Source organism: Camellia sinensis, chromosome 6, assembly GCF_055761805.1.
Source record: "Camellia sinensis isolate YWXY chromosome 6, ASM5576180v1, whole genome shotgun sequence".
NCBI lineage: Eukaryota > Viridiplantae > Streptophyta > Magnoliopsida > Ericales > Theaceae > Camellia > Camellia sinensis.
Genome location: NC_138966.1, coordinates 70,186,301 through 70,207,116, shown reverse-complemented (window position 1 = coordinate 70,207,116; position 20,816 = coordinate 70,186,301). Strand labels below are relative to the sequence as shown.

At 33.5% G+C, this 20,816-nt stretch overlaps 1 protein-coding gene across 1 annotated transcript in view; it reads right to left on the bottom strand.

Annotated features, from left to right (window-relative positions):
• Positions 1–16,568, bottom strand: part of LOC114311664 (uncharacterized) — a 58,027-nt gene extending 41,459 nt beyond the window's left edge. Inside the window, exons 1-3 of the mRNA XM_082873930.1 lie at positions 15,993–16,568; positions 4,442–4,474; positions 3,538–3,625 (exon numbers count right to left, since the gene is read on the bottom strand). Coding sequence (XP_082730056.1) covers positions 3,538–3,625; positions 4,442–4,474; positions 15,993–16,163 — 292 coding nt within the window. The 5' untranslated portion in view covers positions 16,164–16,568. The remainder of the gene's footprint in view (positions 1–3,537; positions 3,626–4,441; positions 4,475–15,992) is intronic.
• Between the last annotated feature and the right edge of the window lie 4,248 nt (positions 16,569–20,816).

The window sequence follows — 20,816 nt, the reverse complement described above, 5'->3', positions numbered from 1 at the left end:
GCCCCCTGATGGCCCATTTTCGAACTTAAGTTTGAAAAAAGTGTCTTTTTCCACTTAGTTTTCAAACCGGGACTCCCGTGCTTGTTCTGTAAATTTCTACCACTTATATTCGTCCCTCCAGAGGTGTTTGAGGGGTTTCGCTAGGGTTCTCGTGACTGTTACACAATTTTGGCCCCCTGATGGCCTATTTTCAAGATTAAGTGTGAAAGAAGTGCCATTTTTTACTTAGTTTTGAAACGAGGAGTCCCGCGCAAGTTCCGTAAATTTTCACAACCTGCATTGGTCCCCCCGAGGTGTTTGAGGTGTTGCTTGGGCCTTCTCGTGACTGTTACACGAATTTGGCCACTGATGGTCTATTTTCAAGCCTAAGTGTGAAAAAATGTGCATTTTTTTTACTTAGATTTCAAACCGGAAGTCCCGTGCTAGTTCCGTAAGTTTCCACAACTTCTATTGGTCCTTCCCGAGGTGTTTTGATGCGTTTCCTGGGCCTTCCCGTGACTGTTACACGGTTTTGGCTCCCGATGTCCTATTTTTAAGCTCAAGTGTGAAAAAAGTGACTTTTCCGACATAGTTTTCAAACCGGGAGCCCCATGCTAGTTCGGTGAGTTCCCACAACTTACATTGGTCGCTCTCGAGGTGTGAGGTGTTCCCCGGGCCTTCTCGTGACTGTTACACAATTTTGGCCCTCGATGGCCTATTTTCAGGATTAAGTGTGAAAAAAAGTGCATTTTTTGGCTTCGTTTTCAAGTCGGGAGTCCCGCTGAAGTTCCGTAAGTTTCCACAACTTGCAATGGTCTCTCCTGAGGTGTTTGAGGTATTCCTCGGACACTCTCGTGATTGCTACATTGTTTTCAAACCGGAAGTCCCGTGCTAGTTCTGTAAGTTTTCACAACTTACATTGGTCCCTCCCAAGGTGTTCAAGGCGTTCATTGGGCCTACTCGTGACTGTCACACGATTTTGGTCCCCGATGGCCTATTTTGTAGCTTAAGTGTGAGAAAAATGTCTTTTTCAAATTAGTTTTCAAACCGGAAGTCCCGTGCTAGTTCCGTAAGTTTCCACAACCTACATTGGTCCCTCCCAAGTTGTTTGATGTGTTCCATGGGCCTTCTCGTGGCTATTACACGATTTTGGCCCCCTGATGGCCAATTTTCACAATTAAGTCTGAGAAAATTACCTTTTTGGACTTATTTTTCAAATCGGGAGTCCCTCGCTAGTTCCTATGAGGTGTTCCCCGGCCCTTCTCATGACTGTTACACAATTTTAGCCTCCGATGGCCTATTTTCAACCTTAAGTGTGAAAAAATTACATTTTTTGACTTAGTTTTCAAACCGGAATCTCTTGCCAGTTCCATAAGTTTCCACAACTTACATTGGTCCTGCCCAAGGTGTTCGAGGTATTCCGTGGGCCTTCTCGTGACTGTTACACGATTTTGGCCCCTAATGGACTATTTTCAAGCTTAAGTGTGAAAAAGGTGTCTTTTTTGTCTTAGTTTTCAAACCGGGAGTCCCGTGCTAGTTCCGTAAGTTTCCACAACTTCTATTGGTCCTTCGCAAGGTGTTTGAGGTATTCCCTGGAAAATCTCCATAAGACGGCTGCATGGCATATGCTATACCGTACAAAATGTTGGATGACAATAAAAAGCAAATGTAAAAATGAGGATATAGACACAGACACAGACAGGGGGGGGCGGGGGCACAACAATAAGAAATGACTACATTTCTCTAAAGCTATAAGTAGCACGAAGCATAGACAATATGAGGTGCTACATTTCTCTAGAGCTACAAGTAGGCATGAAGCATAGACAATATGAGGTGAAGGAGCACAGGATGGTTTAAGAGTAGCAACGAAGCCAGAAAATATTGTCAAGAAGGAATAACAGAAACGAAGTTATAGGTGCCTCAAGGAAAGAAGAAAAACACACCCAAAAAAAAAAAATGAGAATTGAGACCATGAGAAAGGACATAGTTATTCTAACTTTGAAAAAAATATATATGTACATATATATATATATGTGTGTGTGTACTCTAAGAACAACCATACGCAAGAGGAACCATGTTGCCATCCTCAACCCAAGTAACCATGATTAGTCTGAGTTCAGTACATTGGAGTATAAGAAACATCTGAACTATCAATAATACCAAAATGCTAGAAACACTTAAAAAAAAAAAATACCAACAGAGCGCTTGTACATAGGTCCCACCACTTGGTATGGGATTCACCAAATATTTTGTCTAGTTGGTACGCTTGTTAGTTGTCCTAACATTTTTGTTAATAATTAAGTGATAGAGATTATATGCTATAAACCATGGAACTATTCCTTGAAAATAAACCAAATACTACAAATAGCATGTGGAATACTTAATATAAGAACAGCCCTTCAGACCTCCAAATGACACGCTGCTTCCATATTGTCAATTGGAACAATTTAAAATTTTCCATGTCAAACCACACTAGAACCAAGATAACTCCATTTGTGGCATTTGGTTAAAGTGGATCTACTTCAAATTAAACAAAAAGTTAGCTTTTTTCAGAAAAACATCCAATCATGCCTCTTAGCTTATTGGTTGTTTTGGGCCCACTGGTACTTGCATTGAATTTATCAACAACAAAAAAAGAATTTATCAACAAAAAAAAATTAAAAAAAATACTTGCATTGTAGTATATTAACTTTAAAACTTGGCCCCTGGCAAAAGTTATAATTCTATATGTGACCCAATTGTAGCACTTTTTAAACAACCTTTGCCTAACACATTCCCAGCTGATTTTGTCAGTGTACCTAAATAAGCACCTTCAAATAGGTCTAGCAACCCCAAACGGACCCTCAAAGACAATTCTAGATAAAAAAATTCAAGTTTTGATACTTGTTGCATGCTTATCTAATACCTGTGAACTCACATAACCCAAACAGGTCAGTTATTCCCCTGAATCTTTCTATATATCAAATCCACATCGTTAATTTTCTTAAAGCATCAGATAGTTCTAGAATATAGCAAAAAGCAGACAATCATACATTGATAAAGAAAAAAACCATTTTGTAAAGTAGTTCTGGTGTTCAAATTTGTAGCACATTTCTGATAACTTCAATTGTAAGGCATCTGTATTACATAAGGCTGCAGTCCTGAATTTTACTTCTGCCAAACTAGTTTCAATTGGTGCAGTAAAGCTTATCTAAAGGACCATCTAAAGTTGTGAAGCAAAGATTTTGTCACATGACATATATGAAACTACATCAATCATCCTCAATACAAATTATCCTGACAAACATATATACATATTCCACTAATTGGGACTGAAGTGGGTGTACTTTAAAGGGGACAATTGGTTTAGTGGTTTTAAATGCAGGCCTAATAACCTTGAAGTAGTGAGTGTGAATACAAGGCAGCAACTTTGTACATAATGATTAAAGGTCAGCTCTGTACCTAGAACCCCATTAATAGGAACTAAACTATGTGTATTTCTATATATATATATATATATATACCTTTATTGATCACTTCATTATAAGATCAAAATCAAAACTCAAGAGAATTGCTTACCTCTTCTAACACCAATTTGATCCAAGAATGGCCCAGATTGCCTAACTAAATATGCCAAAAGTTCTGGTACATCGAGCGGTGGAACTTCCTACATCAGATATATAAGAAAAGCAGAAGAAAAGAAAACATTCAGCATAGTGTATTATAGATTGTACGAAACTAGAAGCATCAATATATCCAATCTATGACAAATGTCAATCAATCCTAAGGAACAAACATACTACACCACCACATATGAAATTCTGACCATGCCTATTGGTCTATAATTAAACCTAGGCCTGAGGTTTAGGCATCTACGTACGTGAGATGTTAGAATGTGATAAATATTGCAACATGAAACACATATCAAGGACACAATGGCATGTCAATATCCATTACAAAATGGTGTTGAACACAACCACCTTGATAAAAGAAGAAGACGAAGAAGAAAAATGGCATTCATGTCCAATACAAACACCATATTGCAAAAAAATTTGTTTTCCCTGAAGAATGAAACACAATGCTAGCCTTTCAGTCTGCACAACTACAGCAGCATGAACTCCAACAGGACATGACCCTCCCAATTAATGAGTACAACCACATATCATCCAACTAACAACTCAAACATAGGATGTAGGAAAAGGATTACAATAAACGTTGGAATCATAAGATTCATATTATTGACGGATGAGAAAACAACTTCCAGTCAACAGTGCTTATATGACTATTACGTCATTGTTGAAACAACTCTCCATTTTTTAGAAAATAAATAAATATATATTAAATAAAATTCAATATATTATCTCCTTTTCTTCCCCTAGTGCCTTCAGAAAGAAAATACAGATTATAGACTCAAAAAAAAAAAGTTCTAAAAAAATTAACACATTAACAAATGATACATGAAAAGGAGTAGTTCAATACTAACCTTTGAATCAGTTGGGTCCTTGCAGATTGCTTTCTGCAAAATAAATAATTGGGTAACAGATTAATAACGAACATATGAATCCAGCTTGCAATTCTAACGTAAAATGAAAAATAAGTAGATATGCATCAATTACTAACAAAGATAATGATCAGGAAATTCTATCATCTAGAAACAAGTTTATACATTATTACCAAGCATTCACTTCCTATATTGGAATGAATCAAAACACATGTTATAGTTAGCAGCAACATTCGCACTATTCTTATGTTTATGGCCTTCATTTTAATGAAAAAATGTTTATGCCTTAGGACATAACTAGTTCCTTGCATACCTTCAATGGACATGGTATGCCACTTGATGCATAAATATTGATCCCAAATAATAGCCAGCCTCGAAAGAACATAACAAGAGTACAAGACTGACAATGTATGAAACTTAATAGTCAAAACTACTGCATTTACTGCCATGCCAAAAAATCTCAATTCAAATTATAATGGATCTACAATGTTGACTTTCAGAAAACAACTAGTTGCGTCTCTCAAAAACGGAAGGAGTGATAAGAGTAGTAAAAACATTTTTACGCAGTTTGAACAGGGTGACAAGAGAAGTAAAAACATTTTTACGTAGTTTAATTTAAACAGGAAGATCCAACCTTGTGAGATCATTCCCTGTTGAATAAACCATGTTGGGAACTTTTAGAGATGCATACTTAGGTGATATACGTCCCAATGTCCCGTATTACCTTGCATGGACCAAGGATGGAAGAATAAACAGCAATCTACAACTTTAAGAAGATCATTTTTTATTGAAAATCGTAAAAGGCAATGAGTCTCATGAAGAGCCAACAAAAAATATACATAGTTTTGTAAATAAGAAAAATCCAAAAGAGCTTCAACAGGGTGCAAACCGGAGTACATGCAGAGAAGCAAAAATGACACACAAAAAATATCTTTAGAATTGACCAAAAAAGTCCAATGATTGCAGCAAACCCTATAGGCCGCACAAATAAACTGCTTAAAAGAAGGGAAAAAAATGCTTTCATGGTCACAAACACCTCACTCCTTGAAATGAAGTCCTATACCTCTCCTTCCATAGACAACAAAAGAGGCATTAAGGACACACTTCTTAAACTACATCCTCACTTGCTCACTCTAGACCAGCAACTGGAGTCCAACAACTCTTAACACAAACTTTGGCATAAAACACGCCATCTGACAGAGGCAAAATGTAGCACGGACACAGACACGGGACATGACACGGACACGACACGGACACTCTATTCTTACATTGTGCTAATCTAACATGTATCGCCCTTAATGCCAGCCATGCTTCGCCGTGGAAAAAATCATCGCAGCCACTCTATGGGAACATTTACTCTGGTGAAAGTTTCCTACAATTGAAATGCAAAATGTCATGCTTTTTGGTAACTATACAGTGCCATTCCTAGGGATCAAAATCTACGTATAAATCTACGTATATCCCATGATCTACGTATATCCCATGATCTACGTATATCCCAAATTTTAGTTGACTTGTATAAATCTTTCTTAGCCAGGCTTAAAATATAACCCTAATAAGCCCTCATCTATAAACAGGGTTTTATTTCACATCTTTTGGTCAAACGACTACTGCAGTAACATTTCAAATCAAAAATTAATTTGACAATGCTAAAGACTTAGTGATTCCGATAAAGTGCTAATGATTCACACTTAAAATGTTGTTTGGCACTTGAATAAGGTCTAGAGGAGATTTAGCCCTCAAAATGGAAAAGAATTTGCTTAGGATTGATAACATAACATGACAGAGATTATGAATTGTTCATTTTATTCAATTAAACCAGTACACATTTGCTTTATGCCAATCAATTCTGCAATCAATATAATAATCAATTAGACACACAAAAGGATTCCCTTTTTCTTTTCTTTTTTGCTTCTTCCTGTCGAAAATCAAAATGTACAAAAACCACAGGACCCCGTAGCCAACCAATTCACCATTAGTAAGGGAAAAAAAAAAAAGAAGCAACCCAACCCTAACCCAGTTCATATGCCTTAGGTGTTGAATCCTAAAACTTGTTAGCGTGTTTCTTATACCACTAGAAATCGGTGATGTTTGTTCCTGAATGGTTGGTAGAGTATCAAGCATCCATGATACTCTATGAATTCACCACAAATTAAACGCGATCCACCATTGACTAGGAAATCACCAAAACAAACTTGAAATGTATTAAAGTGATGTAAAACGCATATTAATCTATTGATAGTGCAAGCGAATATGGATGCTTCTCTTATTTGACAAATTTATTTTGGTTACAACTAGTTTAATTCTCCTCCCATACAAAATTGCTGGTCCAATTTAACTATTCCAAACATCCCAAAAAAATTATCTATGTTTTTTTATTTATTCTTTCTTTCAATTTGTAGGGGAAAAAATACATTATTTATTGACCCTACTAAAAGGCATGAATGCTGAAAATTGACAAACAGTTGGGGATGGAACGAGTATTTATAAATGAGATGACTTGAAGACCAATCCCATCCAAAATCCAAGTTAAAACCACCTTAGACTTTGCAAAATCGTTGGCCACTGCTCGAGCCATGAAAATCCCTGGAGATTGGGTGTCTGCTTCCACTTGAGATCTCAGTTTTTTAATAGATGGAAACAAAGTTGATTAAAAACTCACAATTTTCATACAATGGAAGATTTTTTCTTTCAAGCTTCTCCCTTAGCTATCCTTCAAGTCAAAAGTTTTCCTATAAAAAATTGGATATGTTGTGGCTAAGATTTTTCTTTATACTTTTGTTTGGATTTGACTTGCTTTCATATGTATTTTTTCTTCTATGATTTTGCTAAGCAGTCAAGTCACACAAGGAGGGTTCTTTCCATTCTAGTTGCTCCCAATATGTATTATTATTTCTTCTACGATTTTGCTAAGCAGACACAAAGGAGGAATAAAATGATTGATATTTGCTCCCAATAGGTATTATTTCTTCAATTGTGATTTTGAAGGTTGGAGCTAGTCCTCCTATGCATTTATACATCAACTTCTCAGCACACCAAAATCCCATCCAATCAATTTCCATTTGATTCAAATTCTTGTTAGCCCTCCAACACATAGGAGAATATAATGATTGATGTTGGCCCTCCAGTACTACTAAATCAATGACAGCCTAAGTTTTCTAATCCAAGATTAAATAGTTTGAGAATTCAACATGACCACCCTTAAGACAACCAACTTTATTTTGTTCATGTTGTATATCAAGGGGGAATAATGAAGGAGAATTTTCCTCTTCCCGATAGATAAAATCCAGAACGAGACACAAGGAGAAATCCCGGGCAAAAATTACATAATAGGGAAAAAGGCCAAATTATACATCAACCCATAAGCTAAATTCTTCCGGCAAATCAATCAAGAAATAAAAGAAAGAGATTCCTAATAGTATTTATCAAAAGAGAGAGAGAGAGAGAGAGAGAGAGATTCCTAACAGTAATCTACGTTACACGGACTCGGGTGCGGATATCGGGTACGGGTGTGCATCTAAGGGTCGGACACTTTAAAATTAAAAATTAAAAATACGTGGATACGGATCCAAATTAGGATACGGATACGGATACGGAGATACGTTAAATAGTTATTTTTAAATATATTTATTATATGAATATGAGCTTAAAAAGTTTAAGGAATAACAAATTTTATTAAAAAAATAACAAATAAATAATGAATAAAAATTATAAACATTATTTTAGACATAAAATAAATTATATTATATATGATAAAATAAATTATTTTAATTTTAAACATAAAAGTTATGTTATTTATGATATATTACATTATATAATATTTTTTTGAATAAATAATATTATATAATATGAATAATATTATATTAATACAATTTATATTATATATAATTCAAATTATATTAAAAAGAAAAGTCAGAGACCTATAGAAATAAAAATTGTGTTAGCTTCGCAGAGACGACGGAAGGGGAAGACCTAGAAAATTGGTTGGTAGAGCAATGACTTCGCAGAGACGACGGAAGGGGAAGACGACGAAGAGAGTCCGAGATCGAGATCAAAGGGGAAGACGACGAAGCACAGTACATCGACTTCGCAGATCAAGCTTCACAGATCGATCGATGATCTGCAACCGATTGAAGTCAAAGGCCAGGTTCTCTCCTTGCTCTCTTCTCTTTCGATTCTTCTGCCGTATCCGTTTCTAAGAAGCCGTATCCCGCACCCGTACCCGTGTTGTCTCGACACAGGTACCTTCGAAATTCCAAAGACTCCGTGTAACATAGGTAGAGGGAAAGAAACTTAAGGCAACAGAAGATGGGCAACCCACAAACACTCATCCACAGGAGCCGAAATACATAAAGAGAGGCTAGGACAACCCTCACAAGGGTCGACTAGGCCAGAGGGGCATTCGGCTGAAGTCGAAACAGCTATATGGGACCTTGGTTGGTTCCGACAGAGACTCAGGGACCAGCGATACAGGATGGGTGGTGATAGGTGATGGCTGGTTGGTGGTAGCGGCTGTGTGAGTGACGGTTTTTAGGGTTTTGGCTACCATATAATTTAAGAGAATACAAAGCTTGAGTGATGATTATGAAATCATCACCTTTTATATTAATCAATCAACTATTACAAAAGGAAGCCCTAAGGCAATGATTAAGGAATCACCTTTTATATTGATTGATTGACTGATTGATTAAGGAATCACAATCAATCAATCACAATCACAATCACAATCTAATCTAAATAAGGAAATATTCTAACAGCTTCTGCTACTATAACACCCATCTCAAATCATAACAATTGTTTACTTTGAGCTAGGCCCTCAAGGGTTTAAAGCATGTTGTTACTTGGAAGGAATATGAACTCATTTATATAGCCCAGGAACTTCTCCTACCTAGACGATGTGGGATGGAATGTGATGTACAATAATGAAAGTGAATTCACTTATATAGCATACTTAACCTAAAATAATAACCATATAAAAATTCCTTGACAAGGAGGAGTAATGCCCTTGGACTACTGCACGTACTTGAGTCAATAAAGGTGAACACTTTTGCAAGTGTCCCAACAATTGTTGGGCAAGAATGGACATAAGAGCATAGTCAACAAGTATTCATTATTGTCTAAACATCTATTCAACATCAAAATTGCCAAGTGAAAGAAATGTCCTCAATATCATTACCTTCCATTTGGGCAAGTGTACTAATGAAGTTTTACCAGTAAATACACTAGCTATGTACTAAATTGAGAGGAGGGAAAGATGAATTGAGCACTCACAATACCCATAATTACTGTAAAATCCAATGACAAATTAGCAGACGTTAATCAAGTTTTTGAATATTCTACTGAAATCAAACCTTCAAGTAGCAAGGCAAGACATTGTTGATTGCCTAAATTTCAGTTTTCCCATCCTTTCTGGATAGTTCCTAGCATCCTAAATTTCTAGATGAAATAAATGAACATTCACCTTAAACATGCTTTCATATTATGCCAGCCAAACCACATGTTATGAGCATACTTGAAACAATGGCATTTGGATCCTGTATGCACAGCGACATGCAAATTGTCTTATTATTGACTATATTGACACTTACGATATTTAACTCGCAAAGACAACAATTCTTTCAGAAACTTTATTAGTCACATTACTCTCTAGATAGTTTCTGATCCAACTGAAGATGAAGCATTTTCCATGTGTCTTTTCAATAAAGTAGGTATATAAGAACAACATGCAATCATTTATTTATCTGAGCTGCGAACTCCCGTCTCTGTTATTTGTTCATAGCATGTAATGGACCTCTCTAATAATAACTAAAACAGACATGCAATGTATAACAAGTATTGAAGGCATGCACAGAGTGATCTTGTATGCTCTGTGTAAACTGAAGTCTAAATGCTTCATTAGCATGTTTTTGAACAGATACTTCATTAGCCTATTTACTAATGCCAAAATTAAGGACATTTTGCATCATCGATACTAAATGTACGTCCTGGACAAAACAAATATATAAAGGGAAGGAAGTGTCAATCATAACATATGTATCAGTAATATAGTAAGTTAGAGCTTCTCGGAGCAACAATGAACTCACCTAACATTGTTTGGGGTAAGCTCATTGAGTGTTGATTCAATAATGGTTGGGCTGAATTTAGGGGGCAAGGATGACCCCACTAGCCAATCATTAGGGGGATACCACTGCAAAATAATTTCAAACGAACAGTTGATGTCAGCAAAGCAAGTGACTGCTGAAGAAACAACAATCACTCAGACTGAGTTTGAACAGGATGAAGATGGGGAAAGAGAACAAAAATTCAACTATTTAATTTCATGTATTTGTTTAGCAGGAGAAGGGTGGAAAATACAACAAAGTAAAATATCTTATACAACCCACACCAGAATGGCAACTTTGCTTCTAGATTTTTACAAAAAAATACAGTCACTTTTTTCTCTCATTAAAGTAGCCAACTATTGTAACTTTCTCACAAAAAATTAAACCAAATGCAAATGAGAAAATAAATTTTCCTTTCACCTTTTCTTTCACTTCACTATCTATCACTTTTGTTTTCCATCATATTTTTTACTTAATCAAATGGACCCTCAAGATTCTCATTGAAAAGTTGAAGTGCAAAGCAAGAAGCCAAAGAAAGAGAAGCAGAGAAAAGCTAAACTTCTTAACTACATCTTGTAAAAAAATAAATAAAAAGTGAAAAAAAGAAGAGAGAATCAAAAACTACACTCCAGTCAATCAAAGAAACGTCTCCAGGAAATATCGAATTAGTAGTGGCTTATCTCCAAAAACCGGCTTTGTATGAATTTTACTTGTCAAAACAAGTCTAAGCTGAGATTGAGCCTAGCTCCTATGCTACTGAACCAAGCTCAAGCTCCTTGTACTTTGCCGGCTTCATCTCATTTACAGTCTAGATGAAGTGGGAACCTTCACCTTCATCTAGCACAAGTTAGCATAATAAACTGACTCAGCTTGCATAATATTCAATAATCCAAACTCATCAAGGCAAATGGTGGGTTGCTCTTAAATTATCCTCCAACAATGCTTCACTGCAAAAAGTAGCATCAATCTTTTCCTACTTAAATGGTACAAATAAAATTCCACATAAAGACTTAAATATATAAATAAAACCATCAAAGCAATCATGGCTTACTAAGCCAAACCAAGCCTTAGCAAGCTCATCAAATAAATTGAATTCTACACCATTTATAAGTGAGCTTGACTTGTGAACTGAAGCTTGTACCCTATACAGCTTTCTGTAAAGAATGCACCTCGGAGAGTAAAAAACAATAAACATCAGGAAAAGAAGAAATTATACCATTCAAAACCAATCAACCACCTCTGAATTCAAATGACAACTTTTTTTTTTTTTTTTTGATCAGCAAAAACAGAATTTATTGAATAGATCAAAAAAGAGGCAAGGATGAGGCATCCTCTACAAGTAAGAAAACACAGAAAGAAAATGCATCTCCACAAAACAAAAAATAAAATCCAGAAACAACTCCTAATCCAATAACCACTTGCATATTCATGCCACCGTCATCCATCTAAGAATAATCATGGGGAGAATTTGGCTAACCATGGGCCATGCAACTTTTCAACCCCCAGTTAGCAGATAAGTGGGATCTCAAGGATGAAAAGTTCAAAGGATAAATTATTTATCAAAAAAAAGTTCAAAGGACAAATCAAAAGATGCGCAACTTATTCATTATTTCATCCTCTTGGAAAGAAGATTAAAAAAAGAAGACTATCAAGACACAGCACAAGGATGGTAACTGAGACTGGTACAACATCCAAAAAAATGAACATTCTGTTGACAAAAGAATTTGAAGAGGGTTGCACATGCTACTTTTATAAGTATGGTGGGAACCGTATGTTAAAAATGAAATTGCAATTGTCATTTCCTTTTTCCATTGTTATAAAATCCTGTTTTCTCATAAAGTTTGTACAAGAGACGATCAGGTTTGAAAGAATTTTGGTCATCATTGAAAAGAATATACAAAATAAAAATAAAGAAGATAATCCAAATTCTTAATTAAAAATCGACACAAAAATAAGAAAAGCATCTCCACAAAGGTAAATAGCCTAAAATTGCAATGCTTTCTAATGCAATATCATGCACAAGGATCAAAATTTTGTTGCAGCACGACATTTAAAAAGACTACGAAAAAGGAATATCTAGTAAACATGCCACAAATGCAATGGAAATAGCAAAAAAAACTTTGAAAGACAGGTGAACACTTGAAGCACAGAAGAAGATTTATTAATGCATATTAAAATAATTTCCAACAGCGCTATTACAGCAAAAGCACACTTAGAACAGTTTCAAAGCTGATATTCTTTTGTACTATAAAATAATCATAGACAAAATATAACGTTGTCATATGAACTCAACATTTTAACACAAGTAAAACAATTCAAAATAAAGGTCATAGCAATTAGAAACTAATATTCCAAAAGATCTTCCAGTTATTCTGATATTGGTTCACCTCTTCTCCTTATCTACTTATTCTCAAAGAAATTCGAGAATTTTTTATGCATGTGCTTTTGGATTCTAAAAACTCAACAATAAGGCTAAAAGAATAATAACCTTTTGTTCTTTTTAGACTATATTGCTGTCGACAATAAATTCAAAATAATAATAACCATCCCAAACATTTTACGAGCAATTTTCAGTTTTTTATGAAAAGTTTATTTCTATGAATATCAGCATTTTGGTTTTGCAACCAAGCTTTATTGTACTAGAAAGAAAAGACATTCAGCTAATTCCATGCAAAGAGAATTTTCATTTATGTACAGATAAAATAGATTCAAAGAAACTTTGATGTCAAATGCGTTGTCTAATTCCCCTGCTAAAATGAATATAGAGACCATCACTCTGGTCCACTATTGCCATTTATGACCAAGCTTTGAAACCATACTGTTTAAAGTCTCATTTTCAAAAGAGATGCCTACAAAATTAGGGCCACCATTATACAGAAGCTCCAACAACTCAAGGAACTAGACTATCTAAACCAGTAAAGATCATGTTATTGCCCATAAACTACGCATGATACGAACATGCCGACACAAGAAATTTCCAAAATATCAAGACATAACACAATAGTAATCCAAAAAAGGGCTCAATATCAAATGTTTCGACTCCAAAATAAAAACTACACCTCCATTAAAGATTCTTCTGTTGTGCTCCTAGATGCATCACCAAAAACAAATCACTAAAGACTCCGGCCCATTTCTTTCTTCTTCCCTTTTTTTTTTTGACAAGTAAATATATTAGCAAGGTGCCAAAAAAAGGAGCACAGTCACCACTTTACACCGGCTATGTTTGATTTCGGTTTGGATTAGGCAGATAAGATACCCCCGAATGTGTAAGCCAGGCAAAGGCATTTTAGTCATTCACATGCAAAAGAGTTATCCCCGGTTTAACTGTCCCACCCCTAGGACAAAATAATCCCTCATATGTAGGTAAAGGGGTCACGTGGGATTAGCTATTCTGAGCAACTTTTGCAGTACCAAATGTGGGATTATTTACGAAACAACACAAGGATGAGGGAGGAGTCACAAGTCACTACATCTTAGTTGCCAACTTCATATGCAAATGGAAATACAGCATGAGTTACGTCAGACAGATCAGTAACAAAGGCACATACGCTTCCACAGTTCACCATTAACAGTTGGCCTCTGAAAACTCCCACTAATAAAAGCCAACATAACTTGATCATTCATTTAAGAATGGAAGTCAATGGCTTTCATGGATGAAATAAATAGACTTGGTTATCAAAAAGAGGACAAAACATGTTCTTCTTCTCATGCAATATATATATATATCTCGAGCTTTTTTTCTCTTGCTAAAAAAATAAAAGAACAGAATTCGATGTACATCATGTACTAAACAAGCTCTTAAATACTTAAGACTGATAATTAAACAGCCAAGACATAGATAAAAGATACTTGCAAACTGCCTTCAGACACAAAGAAAGAAAGAAAAAAAAAAATTCAATGAAAAGGAAACCACAGTGCAATCAATTTCAGAATCGGAAATTACGAGATTACTAGAATGTTCTACGAGAATTTCACACAAATTCTACAGATACAAGTTGAGAATTCAAACAACTAAATTTGGCACAATTAATATGTATATATGTAAATATATAGCACATATTATGTATGTAAAATTACTAACCCCGTCAATTGTGTCAATTAATATGTATATATGTAAATATATAGCACATATTTATTGATAAGGATGGGGGCCTATTAAACCACTGCCATCAACATCAAATTGCAAAATTAACACCAACTTATATTTACATATGTATCCACCGAAATTTTCCATTATTAGGGTGAGCAAGTTTGATTATCATGCCATGTCAAGTTTTGATACATTTTTTTTTGAAACATGATTTAATTTTTATTTTTAAATAGATCCGGCTGTATAAATAAATAATGTAACAAAAGGACATAATGTTGAGATTAGGATTTATGGAAACTAGTACTAAGTACATAAGGTTGAGATTAGGGTTTCAAGGAAATGGATTCCCCAAAATCAAATTATGAAAGGTTGGTCCCCCTAATGCAATCCTTGAAGTCTGCAACTTTTCCTCAAGTCACAAAAGAGATAATCATAGTAAACCAAAAGCATTTTAGATTCTCAAAAGCCTATACCCCAAGCCCATTAAACTAAAATAATCAACCCAAACAAACTTTTTAATCCCAACTAAAAAAAATCTCAACTCTAAAAAGCCAATTAAAATTTTTTTTGCCAAACCACAACATAATATAGATATAATATTTATTGGTGGGCCAGTTTTCTAATTGAATCTTTGTGTAATGGGTGCAAGCCACGCACCCATTAAACTGAAAGACTAAAATCTTCATTATCTGCTTGGTTTGTATGATATTTGGTAGCTTACCTAACTTAGTGTGATTTGATTGTTTCCATCATGTAAACAAAAATTGGATGTAAAACACAGAAAATTTTCTATTGTTGATAGATTACCCTTTGGGGCTTTCTCATTGAAAAGATGAATATTATCAGAATTTGATATGGAAAAACAAAACCATGGTGTATTAATTTGTTAATCTACTCTCAGAAAGACACAGCATCGTGGGGATCAAAGGGCTGAACCTGTCAAACTTTGAGCAGTCAATGGCACCAACAACAAGTGTAATTCAAGATTTCCGGTATATATATGAACTATCGTTTTTATTCCGTTTTTATTATGTCCATGTTATCTTAGGTTAACAACAATGTGATTTGGGATTGCAGGATTCAAAATAAAGGTGAAAAAGATACTTGCAAACTGCAATCAATTTCAGACACAAAGAAACAAAGAAAAAAAAAAATCAATGAAAAGGAAACCACAGTGCAATCAATTTCAGAGTAGGGAATTTACGAGATTACCAGAATGTTCTACGAGAATTTCACACAAATTCTACAGATACAAGTTGAGAATTCAAACAACTAAATTTGGCACAATTAATATGTATATATGTAAATATATAGCACATATTATGTATGTAAAATTACTAACCTTGTCAATTGTGGCGAAAATGGACATGTTCCGTGACCTCCCAATCCCCAGCCGCCGACTCAGCGCAGACGACATCCGGGTGGATGCCGCCACAGCAGGAAGAAGCGATTTCCTCCCAATCGTTGTTTTAAACTTTTTTTCCCCTAAACGTCTCTCTCTCCCCTCCCCCATTCCCCCTCTCTCTCTCCCCCTCTCTGTTTCTCTCTCTAGGGTTTCCCTGCCCTCCCATGGCTTCTCACCTCTCTTCTCTGTGCAGGTTTCTCTTCAAATCTCTCTTTCTTCGAAGCCGTTTTGGGAATCTTCAACGTTTATGGAGTGAGAGACATGGTGAATTCACATAATTTGACGGGGGACGATGCTGGATCTATCGTTGGGGAGAAGAGAACGGAGAGGACGTTGAATTGGGGGTTCCGTTGCCGAAGAAGGCGAGGAATGGAGGCGGATTGGTTGGGAATGTGAAGAAAGTGGAAGAGGAGGAGGAGTTCTCGCCGTCCATTCTATAGAGAGAGAGAGAGAGAAACCCTAACCAAAACTTTGCAGAGAGCGATAGTGGGTTCGGGATGTGAGCTAAATCGCAAATGAGGAGAGAGGAGGATAAAAAGATATAGCCGTTGTTGGTGCCAAACACACCCCTCAAAATTCTAATAAAAATTATGGTAACCAAATTCTTTTGAAATTGTAATTTTAAGAAAAAAATTCAAAATTCTTTTTCAAATGTATAACTAAGTACACAACTCAAAATTTAATTTAAAATTCTTTTCAAAACTCGTAACTAAATTTTTTTTAAAATTTTATTTAAAGAAAAAAATTTTAAAATATTTTTTATTTTATGTTTTAAAATAATGATTTTATTTTTTTTAATTTCAAAAAAATTTGGATGGCCATATATATCTGAACCATAACAAATTATTTGGCCAATACTTAAAAAAATAAGGGCGAATTACAAACACCCCCTCGAGATTTGGTGAAAATACAGATTCCCCCTGAGGTTTGAAAAATTACATCCCGCCCCCTGAAGTTTATATTTCCATAACAAATTGCCTCCTGAGGTTTTTATTTTCATACAGATTGAATTCCTATAATTTGTTATGCAAATTTGACCTTTAGGGGACAATTTATAATTTCTCAAACCTTAGGGAGGAATCTGTATTTTTACCAAACCTCGAAGGGGATGTTTGTAATTTGCCCAAAGAATAACAAAAAATTTAAATACCATATAAACAATCTCTAATAGAATGAATAAATTTTTTTCTAGAAAAATAATAGAGAATAAAAGATGAGAAAATAATCAAGTATATATCTTTTATACTAAGATGCTATTTTATTTATAAAATAATGCATACATATATATATATATTTAGAAATACTATGGAAAATAAAACTTTTACAGAGACAGAAGGGTCATGACCCCTCATAATCTTCTCCTAGTTTTATCCCAGCACACATACACTCACCTCATTCTTTTAATAAAAAAAAAAGATTATCTTTGTATTTTAAAATTTATTTTATTTTATTAAAATATATTTAATATTTAATATACAAATTCTATTTTTATAAAATTGATATTGTTCTAAAAATATATTTAAAATTTTAAAATGCAACTAATATTAAGTTAATATAAATAATAAATTACTTTTCTAATATTAAGTTAATATAAATAATAAATTACTTTTCTAATTAATATATATAATTAATATATATATATATATTGGTAGGAGAAATCGTTTAGAATAATACAAATGTAAATAAAAATATATTAATTCAAACCACGCAAATAATAACTCAAACCAAAATAATAATATAATAAAAAAATATGGGCCATGTTTGATCCCACACACAAAGTAAGACTTGCACCCACACAAACTAAACTCACACTTCACATAGACTAGACTTGTATCCCTACACATATTAGACTTGCACCCCATACCTTACATAGATTAAACTCGTGTCCTATATAGATTAGACTTGCATCCCTACACAGATTCAACTTGCACCCCTCACAAATTAAACTTGCACTTCACAGTAACTAAACTTTCACCTCTACACAGATTCAACATACACGCCAACACAGACTAGACTTGTACTACTACACAGATTTGACTTGCACACTCTACGCATACTGAATATGCATCCCTACACAGACTAAGGTCTCGTTTGGCAAGTGGTGATTTTAGTCAAAAAGCTAAAAAGTCACTAAAAAAATCAAAAAACCAACATTCTTAGTAAATTACACAGTAAATCCCCAGTAAATTCAAAATAAATTACTTAGTAAATTCCCTGTAATTTCACAGTAAATTAATCCGAAAATTCCCGATAAATTCTTAGTAAATTACTCCGTAGATTCCTAGTAAATTCTCAGTAAATTCCATTTAAATTCTCAGTAAATTAATTAACAAATTCCTAGTTAATTTCCAGTAAATTACTTTGTAAATTCTCAGTAAATTCCCTATTTCCAGCAAATTACTTAGGTCTAGTTTGGGAAGACAAAATAAGTGCACTTTTTGACTTTTTATGAAATATGGGTTGGGTTTGGGTTGGGTTTGAAGTGATGTGTTAGAGAGGTGATGTGACTTAAATAAGATGATGTGACTTAAATAGGATAGTGACTTTTTGACTTTTTGTCTTTTTTCAATTATGCCAAACTTAGCCTTAGTAAATTCCTTGTAAATTCACAGTAAATTTCGAGTAAATTGTCATTAAATTACTCAATAAATTCCCTGTAAATTCTCAGTAAATTACTCAACAAATTTTCAGTAAATTACTCAGTAAATTCCTAGAAAACTACCCAATAAATTATCAATAAATTACTCCGTAAATTTCAAGTTAATTCTCAGTAAATTACTCAGTAAATTCCCTTCAAATTCGCAGTAAATTTTCAGTAAATTTCAAGTAAATTCTCAGTAAATTACTCAGTAAATTCTCAGTAAATTACTTAATAAATTCCCAGTCAATTCTAAGTATATTACTCAGTAAATTCGCAGTAAATTCCCAGAAAATTTTCAGTAAATTTCATATAAATTCTCAGTAAATTACTCAGTAAATTTCAATTAAATTCTCAGTAAATTACTCAGTAAATTTTCAGTAAATTCTCGTTAAATTCTCAATAAATTACTCAGTAAATTTTCAGTAAATTCGAATTAAATTACTCAGTAAATTCCCAGTAAATTACTTAGTAAAATTCCAATAAATTTTCTGTCAAATACGTAGTAGATTGCCAATAAATTCTCAGTAAATTACTGAGTAAATTCCCAGTAAATTCTCACTTGATTAATCAGTAAATTCCTAGAAAATTCCCAGTAAATTACATAGTAAATTACAAGAAAATTACTCTGTAAATTCCCAGCGAATTCTTAATAAATTACTCAGAAAATTCCTAATATTCTCAAAAAATTACTCAGTAAATTTACAGTAAATTCTCATAAAATTACTTAGAAAATTCTCAATAAATTCCCATTAAATTACTCAGTAAATGTCCAGTAAATTCAAAGTAAATTAATCAGTAAATTACTCAGTAAACTCCCAGAAAATTTTCAATAAATTCTTATTAAATTCTCAGTAAATTACCAGTAAATTCTCAGCAAATTTCCAGTAAATTGCTAGTAAATTCTCACTATATTCTCATTAAATTACTCAGTAAAATCATGATAAATTCTTAGTAAATTACTCAGTAAATTTTCACTACATTGTCAGTAAATTATAAATAAATTACTCATTAAATTCTAAGTAAATTACCCAATAAATTTTGAGTAAATTACTCGGCAAATTGCTCAGTAAATTCCCGTTAAAGTCTCAGTAAATTACTTAGTAAATTCTCATTAAATTACTTAGTAAATCCGCAGTATATTCTAGGTAAATTCTAGTAAATTACTCAGCAAATTACTCAGAAAATTCCTATTAAATTCTGAGAAAATTACTAAGAAAATTCTCAGGAAATTCTCAGTAAATTCCCAGTAAATTCTCAGTAAATTTCTAATAAGTTACTCAATGAATTCCGAGGCAATTCTCATTAAATTTCTCAGTAAATTACAAGGTAATTCTCATTAAATTGCACAGTAAATTTCTAATAAATTCTCAGTAAATTATTTAGTGAATTCTTAGTAAATTACCCATAAAATTCTAATAAATTCCCAGTAAAAACATCTGTAAATTTTCAATAAATTACTCAATAAATTATCAGTAAATTCTCATTAAATTACATAGTAAATTTTCAGTAAATTCTTAGTAAATTTCCTAGTAAATTCTAATTAAATTAATCAGTAAACTCCCAGTAAATTCTCATTAAATTACTCAGTAAATTCTCAGTAAAGTGCACAGCAAATTTCAAGTAAAATACTCAGTAAATTTTCAATAAATTCTCAGTAAATTCCTAGTAAATTCTCAGTAAATTACTAAGTAAATTCCAAGTAAATTCTCAGTAAATTACCATTAAATACTCAGTAAATTCCTAATAAATTCTCAGTAAATTACTCAGTAAATTCTCATTAAATTACTCAGTAAATTTTTAGTAAATCACTCAGTAAATTCTATGTAAATTCCTAGGAAATTCTCCGTAAATTACTCAGTACATTTAAAGTAAATTCTCAGTAAATTTCCAGTAAATTACTTAGAAATTCCCAATAAATTTCCAGTAAATTTTTGATAAATTACTCAGTAGATTTCCTGTAAATTCTCAGTAAATTCCCAGTAAATTACTGAGTAAATTCTCAGTAAATTCTAAGTAAATTCTCAGTAAATTGCTTTGTAAATTCCAAGTAATTTACTCAGTAAATTATCATAAATTCCCAGTAATTTCTCAGAAAATTACTTAGTAAATTCCCAGTAAAT